Source organism: Podarcis erhardii (genome assembly GCF_964252035.2).
Source record: "Podarcis erhardii genome assembly, chromosome: 5".
Classification (NCBI taxonomy): Eukaryota; Metazoa; Chordata; class Lepidosauria; order Squamata; family Lacertidae; genus Podarcis; species Podarcis erhardii.
Window position 1 is genome coordinate 50100581 of NC_138509.1, and position 18422 is coordinate 50119002.

An 18422-nucleotide genomic window follows, 5' to 3' on the forward strand; every position below is an offset into this window, starting at 1 on the left:
TTTTGAAGTGTAATCCTGTCCTCTGGGGTGTTAGCCACCCCTCCCAGTTTGGTGTCACTCTTCTCCAGGATGAAGAGGAACCATTGATGAGCACCCTTTGGGTTCGGTCAGTCAGCCAGTTACAAATGCACTGAGTGGTAGCATAGTCAAGACCGCATTTTACCAGCTTCTTTACAAGAATATCATGGGGCACCTTGTCAAATGCCTTGCTGAAATCAAGGTAGGCTACATCCACTGTGTTCCCTTCATCTACCAGGCTTGTAATTCTGTCAAAAAACGAGATCAGGTTAGTCTGACATGACTTATTTTTCAGAAATCCATGCTGACTATTGGTGATCACAGCATTCCTTTCTAGGTGCTCACAGACTGTTTGCTTAATGATCTGCTCCAGAATCTTCCCTGGTATTGATGTCAGACTGACTGGGTGGTAATTATTTGGGTCCTCTCTTTCCCCCTTTTTGAAAATAGGGACAACATTTGCCCTCCTCCAGTCTGCCGGGACTTCGCCTGTTCTCCAGGAATTCTCAAAGATGACTGCCAGTGGTTCTGAGATCACATCTGCCAGTTCTTTTAATACTCTTGGATGCAGTTCATCTGGCCCTGGAGACTTGAATACATCTAAACTAGCCAAGTATTCTGGTACTATCTCCTTAGTTATTCTGGGCTGTGTTTCCTCTGCTGAATCATTTGCTCCAAATTCTTCAGGTCGGGCATTGTTTTCTTTATCGGAGAAGACTGAGGCAAAGAAGGCATTGAGGAGTTCAGCCCTTTCTGTGTCCCCTGTCTGCATTTCACCATCTTCTCCTCTGAGTGACCCCACTGTTTCTTTGTTCTTCCTTTTGCTACGAACATACCCATAAAAGCCTTTTTTGTTGCTTTTAACCTCTCTAGCAAGCCTGAGTTCATTCTGTGCTTTAGCTTTTCTGACTTTGTGTCTACACGTGCTGGCTATTTGTTTGAATTCCTCTTTGGTGGTTCCCCCCTTTTCCATTTTTTTGTACACATCCTTTTTTAATCTTAACTCAGTTAAAATTTCTTTAGATAGCCACCCTGGCTTCTTTAGGCACCTTCCATGTTTCCGTCTCATTGGTATTGCCTGAAGTTGTGCTTTTACTATCTCCCTCTTAACAAACTCCCAGCCATCATGAACTCCTTTTCCTTTTAGTATTACTGTTCATGGGATCTCACCCAGCACTTCCCTAAGTGTTATGAAGTCGGCTTTCTTAAAGTCAAGAAATTGAGTCCTAGTATGCTTGGCTGCCCCTTTCCGCTGTATTGTAAACTTCAGAAGAGCATGATCACTCACGCCTAATGATCCTTCCACTTCTACCCCACTAACCAGGTCATCAACATTGGTTAATCTAAAATGGCTGTTCCTCTTGTTGCCTCTCCCACTTTCTGGACAACGAAGTTGTCTGCAAGGCCAGTGAGGAATCTGTTTGACCTTATGCTCTTGGCTGAGTTTGACATCCAACAAATATCCGGGTAATTGAAGTCCCCCATTACTACTATCTCCCTTCCTTTTGCATGCTTGGCCATCTGTTCCAGGAAGGCATCATCTATGTCCTCCGTTTGGCTTGGGGATCTATAGTAAACTCCCACAATATAAATGCCAGAAATAGATAAATAATAGGTGGAATTTGAAATGATGACTAGTCTGAGGAAATAAATTTGAAAGTTTATTCCTTCAGCTGTTGCCAACATGGCACAATGGGAAATCAGCTCATATTACTCTTTTTGGTGTGTCTTCGTATCCATGTTAACTCTGATCTTTATCAAAGTACATGCTAACTCCTACTGCTCATTAAAGCTGTCAATTCCCCCCCTCAGCTTCATCTGGCTCATAATTGAAATTCTTATTTTAAGAGTGTCATTTTAACGTTATTGCTAGCTATGGAATGTCTTGTGAAGATTGCAACATTAGAGTTAATTTGGCTCCACATCTCTGTTAATGGATACTGTCTGAAATATAATAAACTGTGGGTACTCAGACCTCAGCCAAAATATGTCAAGGTTACTTTCCCAATTACTGCAGTTTGTTAGACAGCAGCGAACAATTGGGTATCATTCTTCATGTCTCTCAGGTTTCAAATTGCTTATAAGGTCTTTGTTATGTTAGCAAAAGTGAGTTTTCTAACAGCATATGTCATGATCTCTCCTTGTGACTATTAATTAACAATGTTTATGTACTTCACTGGTATGTATTTACTCTTGAGAAAAGTTGCATTAAACCTAAACTTCTAACAATACACTAAATGACTCTATTTTTAAAATGTGCATTAGATGTGATTTCACCAATATTAACATTTTTTTCTATTTGTAAAAAAATAAAAATCTTTCTTTCTTTCACTGTTTGTGCAGTGTAGCTTATTTTAGAAAGTTGCATCTTCATGCTTCCAGTCATAAACCAGACCAATCTTGATTTGGATAGGAATATGATGATTAATTAAATTAAACATGTTTATTTGGATGTAGTTTCAATGCATTTTTTTCTTACTTTACTAAGCAGCCTCTAAGGAGTGTTATGCACACAGCAGATACTCCAACAGAAAAGATATGTACAGTTGCAATAGCACAGAAGATGTCTCACATGGTCATACCTGCAGCAGCAATGCTCTACCCTAATGGATCAACTATCCTGTTGTGCGGAATTACTGAATTTTCTATCAGTTTGTAGTGGTGGGGGAAATGGCTTTTGAACTGTTACTGGTACTCACTCCATTCATATGCCACACATTTTTCTGTTATGCTAGTATGCTACATTGGACAATGGTGGCTGCAGTTGGCACAGTTGCACCAACACACTCTTCCGTTGGAACAGCACTGGGTTAGTGTTGCATGCCAATACTATAGCCACTTTTCTCCGTCCAGCAAAGCTTTTTGCAAGCGTTGGCATTTATAGAATGAGGATATCAGTGTGTGCGCGCACTGTGCACTGTAGGTATCACGTGTGCATGGTGATGCCATTTTCGTAGTTATTTGGTGTGATTCTAAATGCTTTCCCTTTCCCCTCTTGTATGGAAAGAAGAGTGAGAAGGAGCTTTCTGTGTCTAATTCATAGTAGAATAAATTATAGTAAAAGAATATGCATATAAGTAGCTGAAGATCCAAAATTATACTCTCACTGTCAAGCATGTTTTATGCCAGAAATACATCAACACATTGTGACATTATTTTTCTGTTAAAGGCATTCCTTTTTCTGTTGTAGCAATTCACAGGAGAATTGTAATTCCTGATCTGATGGTCCTGTCTTCCTAGCTTAAGGAAAGCCACAAGGGAAAAAGAGGATTCAAGTTGGTTGTCTCTGGTATAAACAGTCTCTGCAGCAAGTGTGGAATAAATCATGGAAGATAAACATTGCTCTGGGGCAGAACAATTTCTTTCACACATCAGAGACACTGTAGATTTTCTGTAAATCAGTACCTTACACATTAACATTCAAAAATGCTATTTGTGAAGACTCTTGAAGTAGGATAATTTTGATGGTTGACACAGAAAACACAATAAAGGTACTTGCCTTTATAAGGGGCATAAGAGAAAAATAAGCCACGCAACAATATTATGTCTTATTATCTAGGCTGCTTTCATGTATTCATGTTTAACAAAAACTGGCATTGAGCTATAATTATCTCAGCAATGGATGTATGCCTGTACCTGTACCTTGAAATATGTCAAGGTTATTCACCTAATTACCTCCATAATTTTTAGTTATTCAAAGATTCTCTAGACTAATTTTTTTTAAAATTGCTTAAATGTTGTTCTTTGGGAACTAATATTTAAAATGAATTTACACTTCTGTTTGACCTTATTTTAACCTCACTTGGCATGTTAGCAAGTGCATATTATTAAAGCAAGTTAAGAGGTTATTGGCCCTAGTCACTAGATCTAGGGAATGCAAACCAATAATGTAAAGAGAAAATCCTAAAAATTAGATTTGAGCCTTGACAGAAGCACAGATATATGAAGACAAGGGGCTTTCTGCTAGATTTCTGAAGTTCATTTCTCAGTTTTAGCAACACAATAGAGCTAGGGTTTTGCATATGGCTTCTAATTAAAGGTAAGGAAAGTTATGAGGGATGGGGGTGGGGAAGATCACATTTTTTTTACTATCAATTTTTCTAAACCAACCCCAAATATTATGATATTCAACACAATTCACAAAATACAATTAAGCCAAGGATGAAGAACGTATGGGGCTACGGGTGTTGCTGGACAAAAACTTCCATCATCCTTGACCGTTGACTATGCTGATCAGGAATGGTGGTGGTTGGGAGTCCAACAATATTTGCAGGGTCACAAATTACCCATCCCTTGACTACTCTGTGTCTTGATCTGCCTTGCAGCTGGACGTGACTCTCCTTGGTTTGGTGCTTAAGCCATTCCATTAATCCCTGGAGTGCTGGCATGCAACGGATTCAAGAAGGCTGTCTGACATATGAACAAAGGCCTTGCATCCCATGATGAAAGAAAGTAGGGATATAAATGCAAGAAGAGTTTTAAAAATAACAGTATAGGTTGAGGCAAAATCTTCCCATCAAAATGCTACAGTTAAGTATGGTTAAACGTGCCCCCAGCTTCTCTCAGAATGCAGCTGGTAAGTCTTCAAATATTAGAGAATGCTCAGAAAATACTCTCCCCACCCCCAATGCCAAGAGAGATCTAAATTGGCTCCTAATTGCCAACTTGGGGTTTGATTTCTGTGCATTCTGATGGAAACTTGACATACTGATGTTTGAATTATGGAACATAAATAAGGCCATATTAGGTGGATGCACCTTCCCTAATATCTCAATAGAGGTTTACAGGCATGGTTCCACAGGAACCAAAAAACATTTAAGATGCCATGCAGATATTCCCCTTCCCCAACCTATTTCCTTTCCAAGGTGGCAGCTCCCGGGACATCATTGTCAACCCATACTACTTCAGTATCACAATTGCCTAAGCCAACTGTGTTAAGCCCTGCCTTGGGTAATAATGATATGTTGATCTTTCCATTTGTGGAGTCCCTAAAATGGCTGGATGGCATCTTGTGCACCTCCTTCCGGCAATTCCTGCAGCCAAGCTGGTGACAAATGTATTATTTTGCTTTGCTTTGCATTACATCAGCAAGGCTGAGAGGTGGGTCTTGTCATCTGAGCAGCCCACGGCTTCCATATACACTGCCCAAGCTTGCACCACAGAGAGGTCACTTTGGTGCTACTAATGCAGCAAAAACAATGCAGGAGGTAGAAGTTGCAAGCTGTAAGCTCAACCTGATTGGTGTAATGTGAGAGCCTTACAGGTTCCCTTTGTCAGTGGGGGAGATCATTGTGTCTCACTGGTCAACTACTGCCCGCCTTAAGCTGGGCAGACCCCAGTTAATTAGGTGCTGACCTGCCACTGTCCATCTGCTTCAATGAGCGCTTGGAGCTCTGAGTACATATGTGCTGCATTAGGAATATTTTAGGCATCACATGGCATGACAGTGTCTCAAGGCACTTCTGTATCAGCGATGTCTATGCTGGCTTGGTCATGTCCATAGAATGGAAGACAGCAGGATTCCCAAGGATGTGCTTTACGGGGAGCTGGCCTCGGCCATCAGGCCTGTTGGAAAACCAACTCTGTGTTATAAGGATGTCTGCAAATGTGACATGAAAACTGGCAATATTAACCCTGCCATGTGGGAATCCTTTGCAGAGGACCATAATGCCTGGTGACAGACAGACAGGTCATGCATCCACAGCAGTGGCCAGAGGAGAAATGACTGCTGGGAGGAGTGCAGAAAGAAGAAATGGCATGGTGTATTTGCGCCCATGAAACTGGAGGCCTTCATCTGCTCCAGCTGTAATAAAGCATGTCTCCCCTATACTGGTCTCTACAGCCACAGTAGATGTTACAACTCTCCAACGGTTTGACTTTACCCTCAGTAGCACACTCTTCCCTTGTTTCTCAAGACAGAGGGATGGCAACAACATGATCTTTTCATTTAGTAATTGTGCCCATTCCTAGACATTTATTTGACACAGATTGGAAGCCATTAAGGAGGCTTAAAATGGCAATTTTATTACTTCATGGATCAAAATCATAACGTAACAAGGAGAAATATGAGAGTTGTTTCTTTTCATTGTAATCTCAGCATGCACACCTGCTGACAGGAAGAAGAGAAGCACAACAGTGGCCTGGGATTGGTGATGGACTCTGAAATAACAGCAGTAATTATACTACGCAATCATCAAACAACAACAACAACAGCAGATGCCATCAAAAGTGATGGAGAAATGGACAATATATCATGATCCAAATCATTTGTTCTTTGCAGTTGGTAAAAAAATATAGTCCACTGTGACTCTTAATTGCTAATCAGTTGACATACTGAACACAAGAAAGCAGTTCATCTAATATATAATGGTATAAACCAGGCAACAATTTATTCATTTGGTCCCAAGATTAAAACTATCAATAGAATTTGGTGTTTTGCTTGCTTCATGCCCTAAAAGCTTTGGCCTTACCTCATCTGTCCCACATTTTCTATTCTTCACCACTCAGCAATCCATCATAACCCCAAATTTAATGCAGATAACTGAATAGCCAGCAATTTTTTTTCCATTTGGTTATTTATTATTTATTGGGAATATCTCTGTATATGCGTTTTGTTGTGCACAAATAGTTATTCATTCCTACAACTTAATTTGCTAAATTTTAAAAGATTCTCAGCAAGTCTTCCAATAAACATGGTTTACAGTACCATTTTTGAAGCAATGGCCCTGAGAAAAAGGTAAAATGTTTTGTTTTGCACTGACTAAAAATTTAGAACACAATAAAGTAGGGAATAAGCAACAATCCGTGTGTTCATTCCAGTGAATCGAGTCATCTACAGTGTCATTTTCTTGTAAACTTTGCATACACAGTACAGAAATTGTATTATGCTTGAAAACATCACACTTCTGTATTTTGATATTGTTAATCTCAGAAACGGCACACTTAAATATATTAATTAATAAATTATGCTATTACTATGTCAACATATGACAAAACACCTACACTTAATCAGTTAAACTTTATATTTTGTTCATGCTACTGGAGCATGAAATATTGTGCAGCTAGAAATCTTGTATTTCCATTCCAGTAACTTTTATAGCAATTGGATTAAGCAGAGTGTGCTTAAGGCATCATTTCTTAAATATTAAAAAATATTAAATCAGATTTTTTAATACCTTAAACTGAAAACATGGGCTGATATCTTGCTTTTTTGTTTTTTAAAGTGCTACCTCTACTGGTTTACTGACTGGTTTACTGACTTTGCGGTTTCCCCCATTACTGACTTAGCGGTTTCCCCATTCAGATTCCCCACAGGGAGAAATGATGTGCATATTCACTGTGCGCCTCATCACGCAGAGTGCAACCTCCTAGGTTCAGGTCCTGTGTTTATATATTCAGAGGGGCTTCCTACCTTTACCTTCAAGGATAACATGGAAGAGCACAAATAAATCAGGATAAGCTCAATGCCAACTCTCAGTCTCTTCCTAGAGAGAATCTGGGGTGGGAATGTGTGAGGGATTAATGTGTGAATATGCTCTCAGCAAACTCTTTAAAATTGCTTCTAAGTAAATGGTTTCCAAAATGCTGGACAAGCCATGTTTAAAAGATAAATATAGTTCTTAAGTCTTTTTTTTAATTTACTCTGGATTTGGCTTTAGACCCCAATTATTTTGTCTTTGCTCTACAGTGGTACCTTGGGTTACAAACGCTTCAGGTTACATACGCTTCAGGTTACAGACTCCGCTAACCCAGAAATATTACCTTGGATTAAGAACTTTGCTTCAGGATAAGAACAGAAATCATGCTCCGGTGGCGCGGCAGCAGCAGGAGGCCCCATTAGCTAAAGTGGTGCTTCAGGTTAAGAACAGTTTCAGGTTAAGAACGGACCTCTGGAATGAATTAAGTACTTAACCCGAGGTACCACTGTATTTTATTTCATTCTTAGGGTGATACACAGTACAATGTTAATAGGATTTAAATAGACTTGAGTCAATGGGTCTGCTCTGAGTATGATTAGTGTTGTATACTTAGTTAATACTGTGGAAAGAAAAATATCGATTTGAGCATTTCGAAAGTAAAACCATAGGCTTAGCATAATAGAAAAAAATGAAAAGCTAAGAGACATATATGCCCAAGCCACAAGAATACATGAAAAACTATTCAACCTGGGTGAAAACAAAACAAAACAGCACTATCCTACATGAGAAAGAGTTGTGGGTAGTCAAAGGTACTGTATTTTTTGCTCTGTAAGACGCACCCAACCATAAGATGCACCTAGTTTTAGAGGAGGAGAACAAGGAAAAAAATATTCTCTCCCTCTCTGCGCAGTGGCTCTCCAGCAAAGCGGAAGGATAAACGGAAGGGGCTCCGTTTCTCCTCCCACTTTGCTGAAGGGGCGGTGTGCAGCTTTCCCTCTCAAGAGGCTTTGCGTGGCTATCCCTGAAGCCAGGAGAGCAACAGGGATCGGTGCACACTGATCCCTCTTGCTCTCCTGGCTTCAGCGATAGCTGCACAGCCTTCATTCGCTCCATAAGATGCACACACATTTCCCCTTACTTTTTAGGAGGGGAAAAGTGAGTGCGTCTTATAGAGCGAAAAATACGGTATGTATAAAGTCAACTCTTCCTAGACATGACAATTATTATTATTGTTGTTGTTGTTGTTGTTGTTGTTGTTGAATTTGTTGCTCAAGCAAACAAAAGCAAGTTATAACCAATAAACCAACCAACCCATTACATTAAAACCAATGCAAAAAATATATACAATAAAAACATTCCACCCACTTTTATAAGGTCACAGACAATTAGGGGCTAAAGGCCTAGTTATAAAAGAAAGCATTTGCCTGGTGCATAAAAATATACAATGCTGGCATCAGGCAAGCTTCCCTGGGCAAAGATATGCTGTATGCTGAAGAAGCAAAAGCATGGTTGAGCTGAAATATTTCTGCCTTAACTCAATGCTAAGTCTTTTATTCTATTTACCTATTGGATAAAGAACAGAACAGAAAAGCTTTTAATATATATATATATACATATATGACAAATGTGTACTGTATCTAGACCATGTCCAAGTTCAGCCTGTATGTGTGTATGTTTAGTTATATAATTGGGGGATTCGAGTCAAAATATAGATTTGTGTTTAATAGTTGCAGAATTAGAAATATTACAAGACCAATGAATCTGAAAATAAACATGCAGCAAGATTTATAGGATTTTCTTTCCTACAGAAGGAAGCACTATTGAGAGTAAACCAAAATTCTGTTTTCCTTTGAGGCAGGTATTGTGCCTTGATATAAAAACGACAGAATATCTTTTTCTGAAAATAACATCCTTCATCAAGGTATCACAAAATGTTTTTTCAGAAAGAACCTGCCATTAGCTAAGGAAAAAAGAAAGGTCTTGAGGCAATATCTCAAATGAAGAGATTCAATAGCCTGAGAGACAAAACGTTTTCCAGATAAATGAGGCAGCCTGAGTGGAAGGGCAATTTCTAGCTACACAGAGTTCTGACAAGTTAGAGAAAAACATACTGGATGAAGAGATGGGGTGGGGTGGGGTGAGTAAGAGGTTGATATTGTATGTTTTGAGGTCAAAGTGTGGAGCAAATCAGTGGAGATGCAGAAAGGTAGAAAAGCAATTTGGAATTGGATTTGGAGAAAGAAGAAAGCTAGAAAAATGAAAGAAAATGGGCTGATACAATCTTCCATTTCCTGGGGGCAAGAATGGCATGAGGCTACACATTTATGGTCACTCTAGTATAGACTAAGGAAGGAATAAATAGAACTCCAAGAAATAATCCAAGAATAGAAAGAATAGCATTCACTGGATAGACAATGAAGAGTAGATATAATGCTAGTATGGACGTTAGAAACTATGGTAGAGACAATGAAAGGAAGAGAGGATAAGGACAGGGGAAACTTAGTTGTGGAATGGAATCACCAAAGTATTAGTTTCACCACAAAATTGGTGTCACACCTATTGATGTCACACCACAGTGGAGAGACTAATGGATGGTGGTAGCATGAATGATCAAAGGATGGGCTTTGTTGGGGAAGCATTGTAAATCAGCAACAAAACTGACACTTCACTAGAAGGTGACATTTTAAAAGCTGATCACACAAGTGGAGCCATGAGAATTCTGGAAAAAAAACCACCCTGTAAGGGGGCAGTGTGGAAAAAGAGAGAGAGAGAAAGAATCAGAAATGGAGTAATCAGAGCTCCTAGTCTTCCTGTCCCCCCAAAATGAGAGTGAAGATCAGTTGCTAGCAAAAGCTCCCAGTTTTTAGAACAATATAAGAACTGCTACGTGAAGTACCTCCCTTTGTTTGTCCAGAATCTCCCAGCTTTTAGCTTCTCTGATGACACTTAGTTCTAGTGTTAGAAATCCTTTCTATCCGCTTTCTCCACACCACTTATAATTTTCTGCAGTTCTGTCACGACCACTTTACTCACTCCAAATTAAAAAGCCCTAAATGGTGTAAATTGTCATTGTAGGGGAGTTGCTCCAACTATTAATTTGGTCCCTTTTTTCTGTACCTTTGTCAGCTCTACAATACCCTTTTGAGGTACAGTGACCAGAAATGTGCATGCTTCCAAGTTTATGTAGCATTATAATATTAAGATCATGTGGCATGATTGTATCTTCACAGTAAAATATGCTATGCTTTTCTATGAAGTCAATTTGGCAACAAATGTAGCCTTCTACACAGGAGAGAAATGGAAGTAAAAAGGGTCTGTGAAACAGATCAATGAGATGACCTGTGAGGAAGAGGTTGAAATAATGTACTTCCAGTTTCTGCAGAACTTTTGCTATCAGAAAGGGGTAAAAGAAGTGTACTGCTGATGAAGCACACATACCAGTTTCATTTTGTATAAAATAATCAAGTATGCTTGGGTTGCAGATTTTAAAATTGCTCATTAAATTATTTAAATTAAGCAGGAATATGAGCCCAGCAAAAAAATGATGTTGGTTTGCAAAGCAAGTTAAAAAGTCCTCCCACTTTATTGGCAAGGGAAAACAGAAAACTCGCTTGTTAGTATAAACTTCAATTAGCTGAACGCACAAAGCTCGAGCACTGGATTGTATTGTACGTTAAATAAATCACCCTGAATTCTTAGCAGCCACCAATGGCACAATGGCAGCCAACAGAACTGAAGCTTGGGCTCAAGCTTCCTGACAATACAGACTTCTAAAAATTGTTATAACTGCTTTTATTAACGAGGGGTGGGGTGGTGGATTTATTTATACAGCTTTGCAGAATAACTTCAAATCTCACTGGGACCAAGATCATTCAAATTTTAAATATATACAAGGAAATATACCACACAAGTAAGGTCTTGGAATGTGCTGAGTAGGAATGCACAGCTACTGAAAGTGGGAAAAATATAAATACTTCTATAGCACAAGAAAAGCAGGCAAATATAATAGTACCAGCACCAGTTGGAGACATATCCTCAAATTGAGGGGCACACTGCCATTTTAACCCCAAGCTGTCTGCACTGGCGGAGGAAGAGGAGTGCAGGGGGAGTGCACTGCCCCCGGCAGCGTGATCCCGGTGTGGTGCCATCGCGGCTGCCCCCCGCCCGCGCTGGGCACCACGCCCCCACAGGCGGCGCACCCCGCCCCAGGACGTGCACCCCGCCCCTGTGGGTGGCGCACTCTGCCCTGGGATGCATGCCAGCCCCGCCCCGCCTGTTCTCCACCCCCCGGTGCTGGAGCATGAAGCGCTGCCACTGGCTGTCTGAGGTCTGAGTTTCTGAAGGCTATTTAAGCCCACAGATTTCTGAACCGATCACAACTACATATATGCAAGGCTTCCCTGGAAAAAAAAACCATATAGAATTGTAGAGTTGGAAGGGACCACAAGTGTCATCAAGTCCAACACCCTGCAATGCAGGAATCTTTAGCCCAATGTAGGGCTCAAACCCATGACTAAGAGTCTGATACTCAACCGCCTGAGCTTTGACCTCATAATTAGCAAATGAAACAAGAGGCAGGAGAGGCTAGTGATCATGTGTCCTGCTTTACAGAAGATGCTTCTCTGTTTGAAGCACTGTTCAGTGAAACCATCCTGTATTAGAAGGGCTGTCTGGACCAATTCTAGTTTAGATATAAAGAATCATGTGACTGTGGCAGTGCTGTCACTTGCTGGGACCAGGATGGTGGCAGATGCAGACCTGCATCTGCTGCCCCTGACAGTTTGATGATACCACTGCCCCGTCCTGGACCCAGCAAGCATCCGTTCCTCAACTCCATCTTATACATGGTGGCTGACTGTTGATAAATATGCACCTATACATGTGTATTCGCAGGAATAGTACAAACGTTAAGCAAATATTTGACCTCTTTTTCAATGATGCATTTCTTATTTTAGTTGGTGGGTTAAGTGGTCATGGTAAAATATACTGTTCTAAAATCAATCATTCAGTCAATCAGCTAGTCATCTGGTTGCCTCCCCAACCATGGCTCAGCCAGAGATATGCCAGTAGAAGTCCCTCATTCCACCTGAAGCTGGTTCAGCTGAGGCCAGCATAAGTCATGTTGAAAATGCTAAATCCTCACTCTGCTAAATCTTATGCAAAATCCTCACTCTGTTCAGCTCAGTCATGAGTCCATGTAAACCAACAAGAACTTAAACTGGCAAAAAAGAGTGGTGCAAGTCTAACTCTATTTAAAGGCTTCTTTTCTCACTGCCAGACTTGGGCAGAATCAGTTGGCAGTGGCCTTGCTCCTGAACACGGTTTGTGTCTTGAGTACTTTATGCTGGTTTAACGTCAGGCAATGTAAATTATGCCGGCTTCCTACTCTAAGGTAATATCCAAAAAGTGAACACTGAATGTATAACATCACACCAGAAATAAAGGAACAGTACCTGACAATCAGCATTAAATGCAAATAAAACATCCATCAGTGTGGAAACTGACAGCATTATGTATGTCAGGAGAAATATTAATGTGCAACATTTTCACCAACAAACCAAGTAGAAGACCTATAGTACTGTGGGTAATGGCTACTCTGACATTATGTTTTGTCTAAACAACCCACAGTCAATATAACATCACTGGAAGTGACAGAGTTATTACAATGTCAATAAAAAAGTGGCACGACTTGATACCTGATCCAAATTATCCTTGAATCAAATTTGACAAAATAAGGTCGGAGAAAGAGGTTGAAGTGAACTTAACTTGCAACTGTACTAATGCTGTAAGTGGGAGGTTTTATTTCAACAATGCAAGGCCTACATGCAAATACTTCTACATTCTCTTGGGGAAGATAATCATATGAAAGTTCCACGTTGATTCAAAATATAGTCAACATTCGGAATGCTATGTCAACTGATGCCACCTAACAAATACAAAACACATGCAAGATTGCAGTGGTTGTTAAAACAAACACAATTAGGATAATGCTATGACCTCCTCTTCCTTGCAAATCTCATTAAAGGGATGGAGTTAGATAGTTTCCAATAAATCATACTGTAACTGTAGTAAATCTAAAAATGGGATAGTATGGAAATAGCCTACTTTCATCGTACCCTCTTCAGTAAAATAACTAGAATACAACTATAGGGCTAAGGAGAACTGTGACTATTTAATGTGATTTTTATTACAGTGGTACCTTGGGTTACTTACGCTTCAGGTTACATACGCTTCAGGTTACAGACTCCGCTAACCCAGAAATAGTACCTCAGGTTAAGAACTTTGCTTCAGGATGAGAACAGAAATTGTGCTCTGGTGGCGTGGCGGCAGCGGGAGGCCCCATTAGCTAAAGTGGTGCTTCAGGTTAAGAACAGTTTCAGGTTAAGAACAGACCTCCGGAACGAATTAAATACTTAACCCGAGGTACCACTGTACTTTCCTTTTGTAAGTTCAAAAAGACCTGTAATTTAATTTTATAAGACAAGGCTCATCCTTTGTATTGAACTCTATGCAGCAGATACCACACGCCAATCAATACATTGCACCATATTACTTTAATATTCAGGGCAATGCACCTTTTTGCTGCAGATTGCAATCCTCTAGTGGGGAAAAACTGAATAGTATCCAGACTGTGTATATGTTAATAAGGCTAGGCTGAACATATCCAAGGAGTGAGTACTAACATCAGAGTACAATTATAGGAGAAATAAAGGAGGAAGAAACCCTAATAAGAACTCAAAAATATAATTAAAATATTTCAGCTTCCACAGTTGTTTCTAAATAAAACATGTCATAGAAAATGGCAGCAATTAACTTTTGATGTTTACTTCTAAAGTTTAATTATATAAGCTGTAAGTAAACAATCCACAAGCCTGTGCTCCCACCACCCACCCTGTCCCTTCCCACCCAAATAGAGCATAACAATATTGCTTTCCAGATTAATTACATAAACTTTAGTTTTGTATGCAGCTGTTGAGTCATCATCCTGAATAGCTTGGAGCCTCCCTTTGTTTCTCTCCAAAAGGGAAATTCACCAGACAGCTGAAGATGGGGGTGTTGATGTTGACAGCTGCATTCCCTGGTCACAATCTAGCACAGCTTATTTGGCAAGACTGATTGTTTTAATGCACTCTGCTTTGAAAATACTCAAATTATGGCAGCAATAAATATTGTCATCAGTTTCTGTTTATTAGAAGGACTGAAAACTCAACAAGAGCTGGTCTTTGGGATTACAATGAGCCTGGTATACAGTAGCAGCATCTCAGCTAAGTACTTATAAAGGCATTTCCATGAAATCCTGTTATATTGCAATGAATATGCTGTTGGAAATACTGGTTGCAGGAAATCTAAGTTTCTTTACAGAGGTATCACTCTATGTTGGACTGCACAGTTCTTCAGTACTGAAACAAAAAAAACATTTGCAACCCCACTCCATTGCTAACACATCAGTTGCAACTGTACAGTTGTAATGGGTAATAATAATCCTATATTAGGATCAAATGGTACATTCAATGGAGGGTTAAATGGTACATTCAATGCATAAAAGGTAAAGGGACCCCTGACCTTAGGTCCAGTCGCGGACGACTCTGGGGTTGCAGCGCTCATCTCGTTTTATTGGCCGAGGGAGCCAGCGTACAGCTTCCGGGTCATGTGGCCAGCATGACCAAGCCGCTTCTGGTGAACCAGAATTGCAGTTTATCTTCCCACCGGAGCGGTACCTATTTATCTACTTGCACTTTGACGTGCTTTTGAACTGCTAGGTGGGCAGGAACTGGAACCAAACAATGGGAGCTCACCCCGTACTGGGGATTCAAACTGCTGACCTTCTGATCAGCAAGCCCTAGGCTCAGTGGTTTAGACCACAGCACCACCTGCGCCCCTACATTCAATGCATAGTATGCAGTTAAATCTCTGTTTTTTCTTAACTGCAGTCACAACATGCAACTGTTATTGGCAACACAGCACGTGGAAGGGGATATATATATTGCTTCCTTCTCCAGCTGAGATCCCCTCCCCAAAGAAAAACAAATCCCCCAAACAGCTATGAGGATTATTATTATTATTAAGCATTGTAATTGTGCAGAGACCAATACTGAGGACTTCAAGGGAGGGAAGGATAAACCTCCTCTCCCCATGAACTGCAGTCCTGATAACAAACACCTCCACAACCCATGCCTGCATCACTTTGTGACATTTATTTGTTTATTTAAAATAGAGACGGAACTAAACTATTTTTAATGAAAAAGAAAAGGGATATGAACAAATTTATCACCACTCCTTTATAGCTTATTGAGCTCTATGGCCATTTATCTGAGCATGGGATGGTACCCTGAGGTTTTTATAATTATCTGGGAGTGGGCACTTAGGTTCTTTTTTTCCCTCCTGGAAAGAGGGTACTGAGACAATCAAGACAAAACTTAGATTTAAGAAAAACTGGAAATAACGAAAGCTAATTGATAATTTGGAAGAATTCTAGAGCTGTTTTTGTTCTAGAAAAGATACAGTTCATAAACAAAATACTGTAAAAAAGGTATAGAAATATATGAATATGACTGAATAAAAAGAGAGTCCTAATTAGATTAGTCATTATCATCCTCTATTTGTAGTTCTTTTTTATTTTTAGGTGACTCTTCCAGAATCTATTTCATGCATTATTACACTATTCCAATACAGCATCCCACTGCTTAGCATATTATAATTTCTCTTTCAGAAGTACTGCCTTTACAATAAAAATGCCGTAATGTAGCCATTAGTCACAAACGACAACATACTCTGTAGACAGTACTCTCCAAGCCTCTCAAATAAAAGTAGAATAATGAAATGTAACACAAAGCTCATTTTAAAGAGCAATCTCAGTTAATTAAGATAGATGTGAACCATTAACTAGGGGGCACTATGTACTCAGAGGACTACATTTGAGGCTTGTTTAATATGTGCATCTTAAACTCTTTCAGCTCTTATCCACCAAGAAAGGGCTGCCAGGTGAGCAGATTGTCACTCCAACCTCAGCTAATAGATTCTCCAGTGGCTTTTGTTACTGCTCATGTCATGCTACTGAAACGATGAGCCTCAAAAACGGCACAACATATGTAGCTACGACTTGTCAGCTCCGGGTAATCACACTCGTCTTGGTTTCAGAAGCAGATGCAGATGAGAGTAGCATTATCAGTATGCAAATTGAAATGGTCCCCCATCCCCACCACAGTTCTTACCTCTAATGGCCCTCGTAGAAAGTCTGTTTGCTCAGCTCCTACTTCAAGTGCTACGTCCACAGAAGCAAAGGGACGGCTGGCCATCTGCTGCCGCTCCCGCATAAGTTGCTGATGGAAGGAAAAAGAGGTTTCAATGAAATAACTTCAAAATATGATGCTCAGTAGCTGAATTCACTTAACATTTATCCAGTAATGGCAACTGACATTTCCAAACAATATATACCAGGGTTATCTTAAGTGGAGTTTCGTGGTCTCCAGACATGCGAAAAGGTCCCAGAGGCCCAGGGAAGTATGTTCTTACATGGTCACATGGCTGGACATGCAACATACCACAGCTTTTCCAGGGTCTAACTGGATTATGGTGCAAACAATCCCATTCCCACTAATTCCTTTACTTTGCAAAACTAAGGAATTTCCATGGCTATCCAAACCAGGTTTTAGTGAGTATTGTGAATGGTTGCTTGAATTCAGTTCATCCTCAGCCTTGATAAAGGATGCCACTTTCTTTCTTTAGCTATCTTTTGCTAAAACTGTATTATCAGCATCTGCCTGTACTGAATCTTGAATCTTGAATACTGGTACAAGAAGGTCAGCTGACTTCAAAATTACTACCTCCTTGTTAATGTTTCAGAGTAAACCCCTATACCACTTGTGATGACTATTTGTATATTTTCACAAAGGTTGGAACAAGGGTACATAAATTATGCTTTCCCTTAGTACTCCAAGTAACTGTCAAGCCCAGCCCAGCCCCCCTCTTTGTTACACACACAGAGGATTTCTTTAAGGAACATGAAGAAATGGTGGCAATAAATTTTCATCTGAAGTCTGATCAAGAGACAAACTCAATGAACCTGTGCCAAGAACAAACACTGTCAGCCTTTAGATTCCCCATGCACTTGTACTGAAACCAGATGGAGTTATTAGTGACAGTGTCTGCAGTTTATATGCTGTCCCTTCCCTTATTACTTAAACATGAAGAATAATGTCTGAGCATTAGAGACCTGGTGCCAATGTAACTGAGGAACCTGAAGACCTACATTATGCTCAGGTTGCTTAGAAAGCCCACTGAGGTCATGCCAATGTTCAGTGAGCCACAGTCACATTCTCATAAGCTAATTTATATTTCCCCCTCAGTCTCTAACAATAATACTAATTAAACCTGAACAAATAAAAATGGTGAGCAGCACTAAATAATACAAATCTTTCTTCACTGGATGTATGAAATGAATAAAAGCAACATTAAATATTTAAATCAAATTAATTATCAAGTAAGTTTCATTGCTTGCTTGCTTTTTTACATGAAAAAAAATATCTCATGGTACCTAGAAGGAACAGAAGTCAAGAGCTGTCAGGACAAGAACCAGGAACCTCTGGGTAACCCAGTGTATTGAGCCACTGAGGCATAAACTTATATAGCTGCATGGACAGCAACAGGTTCCAAGCACTGGAATGACTGTTCACTGGCTCTTCTCAACAAGAAGAGCTATAAAGATTTGCTGGTTAGGCTGTTTCTGGGCAACAGTAGCCCTTCCCAGCTCTGACTCTTGCCTTGACCTCTCATTCCTGGTTCCCTACTCCAACACAATAGCTACTTACAACTCGGCTCTTAACACAAAATCATGTAATACAATTTCTTTTAATATTGTTTTCACAGTAAGTTCCTTAGAATTTTTCATCAATGCTTCAGAAGGCCCCTTCAATGTAAATTCAGCTAGTACTCTAACATTCTCTACATAAAATTCCCTTTGAGATAATAAAGGGTATGCAAGCAAAT

At 39.9% G+C, this 18422-nt stretch overlaps 1 protein-coding gene across 3 annotated transcripts in view; it reads right to left on the reverse strand.

Annotated features, from left to right (window-relative positions):
• Window positions 1-18422, reverse strand: part of ATRNL1 (attractin like 1) — a 514893-nt gene that overhangs the window by 124889 nt on the left and 371582 nt on the right. For all 3 annotated transcript variants that reach the window (XM_081863641.1, XM_081863642.1, XM_081863643.1), the window contains exon 27: window positions 16649-16756. In XM_081863641.1, coding sequence (XP_081719767.1) covers window positions 16649-16756 — 108 coding nt within the window. The remainder of the gene's footprint in view (window positions 1-16648; window positions 16757-18422) is intronic.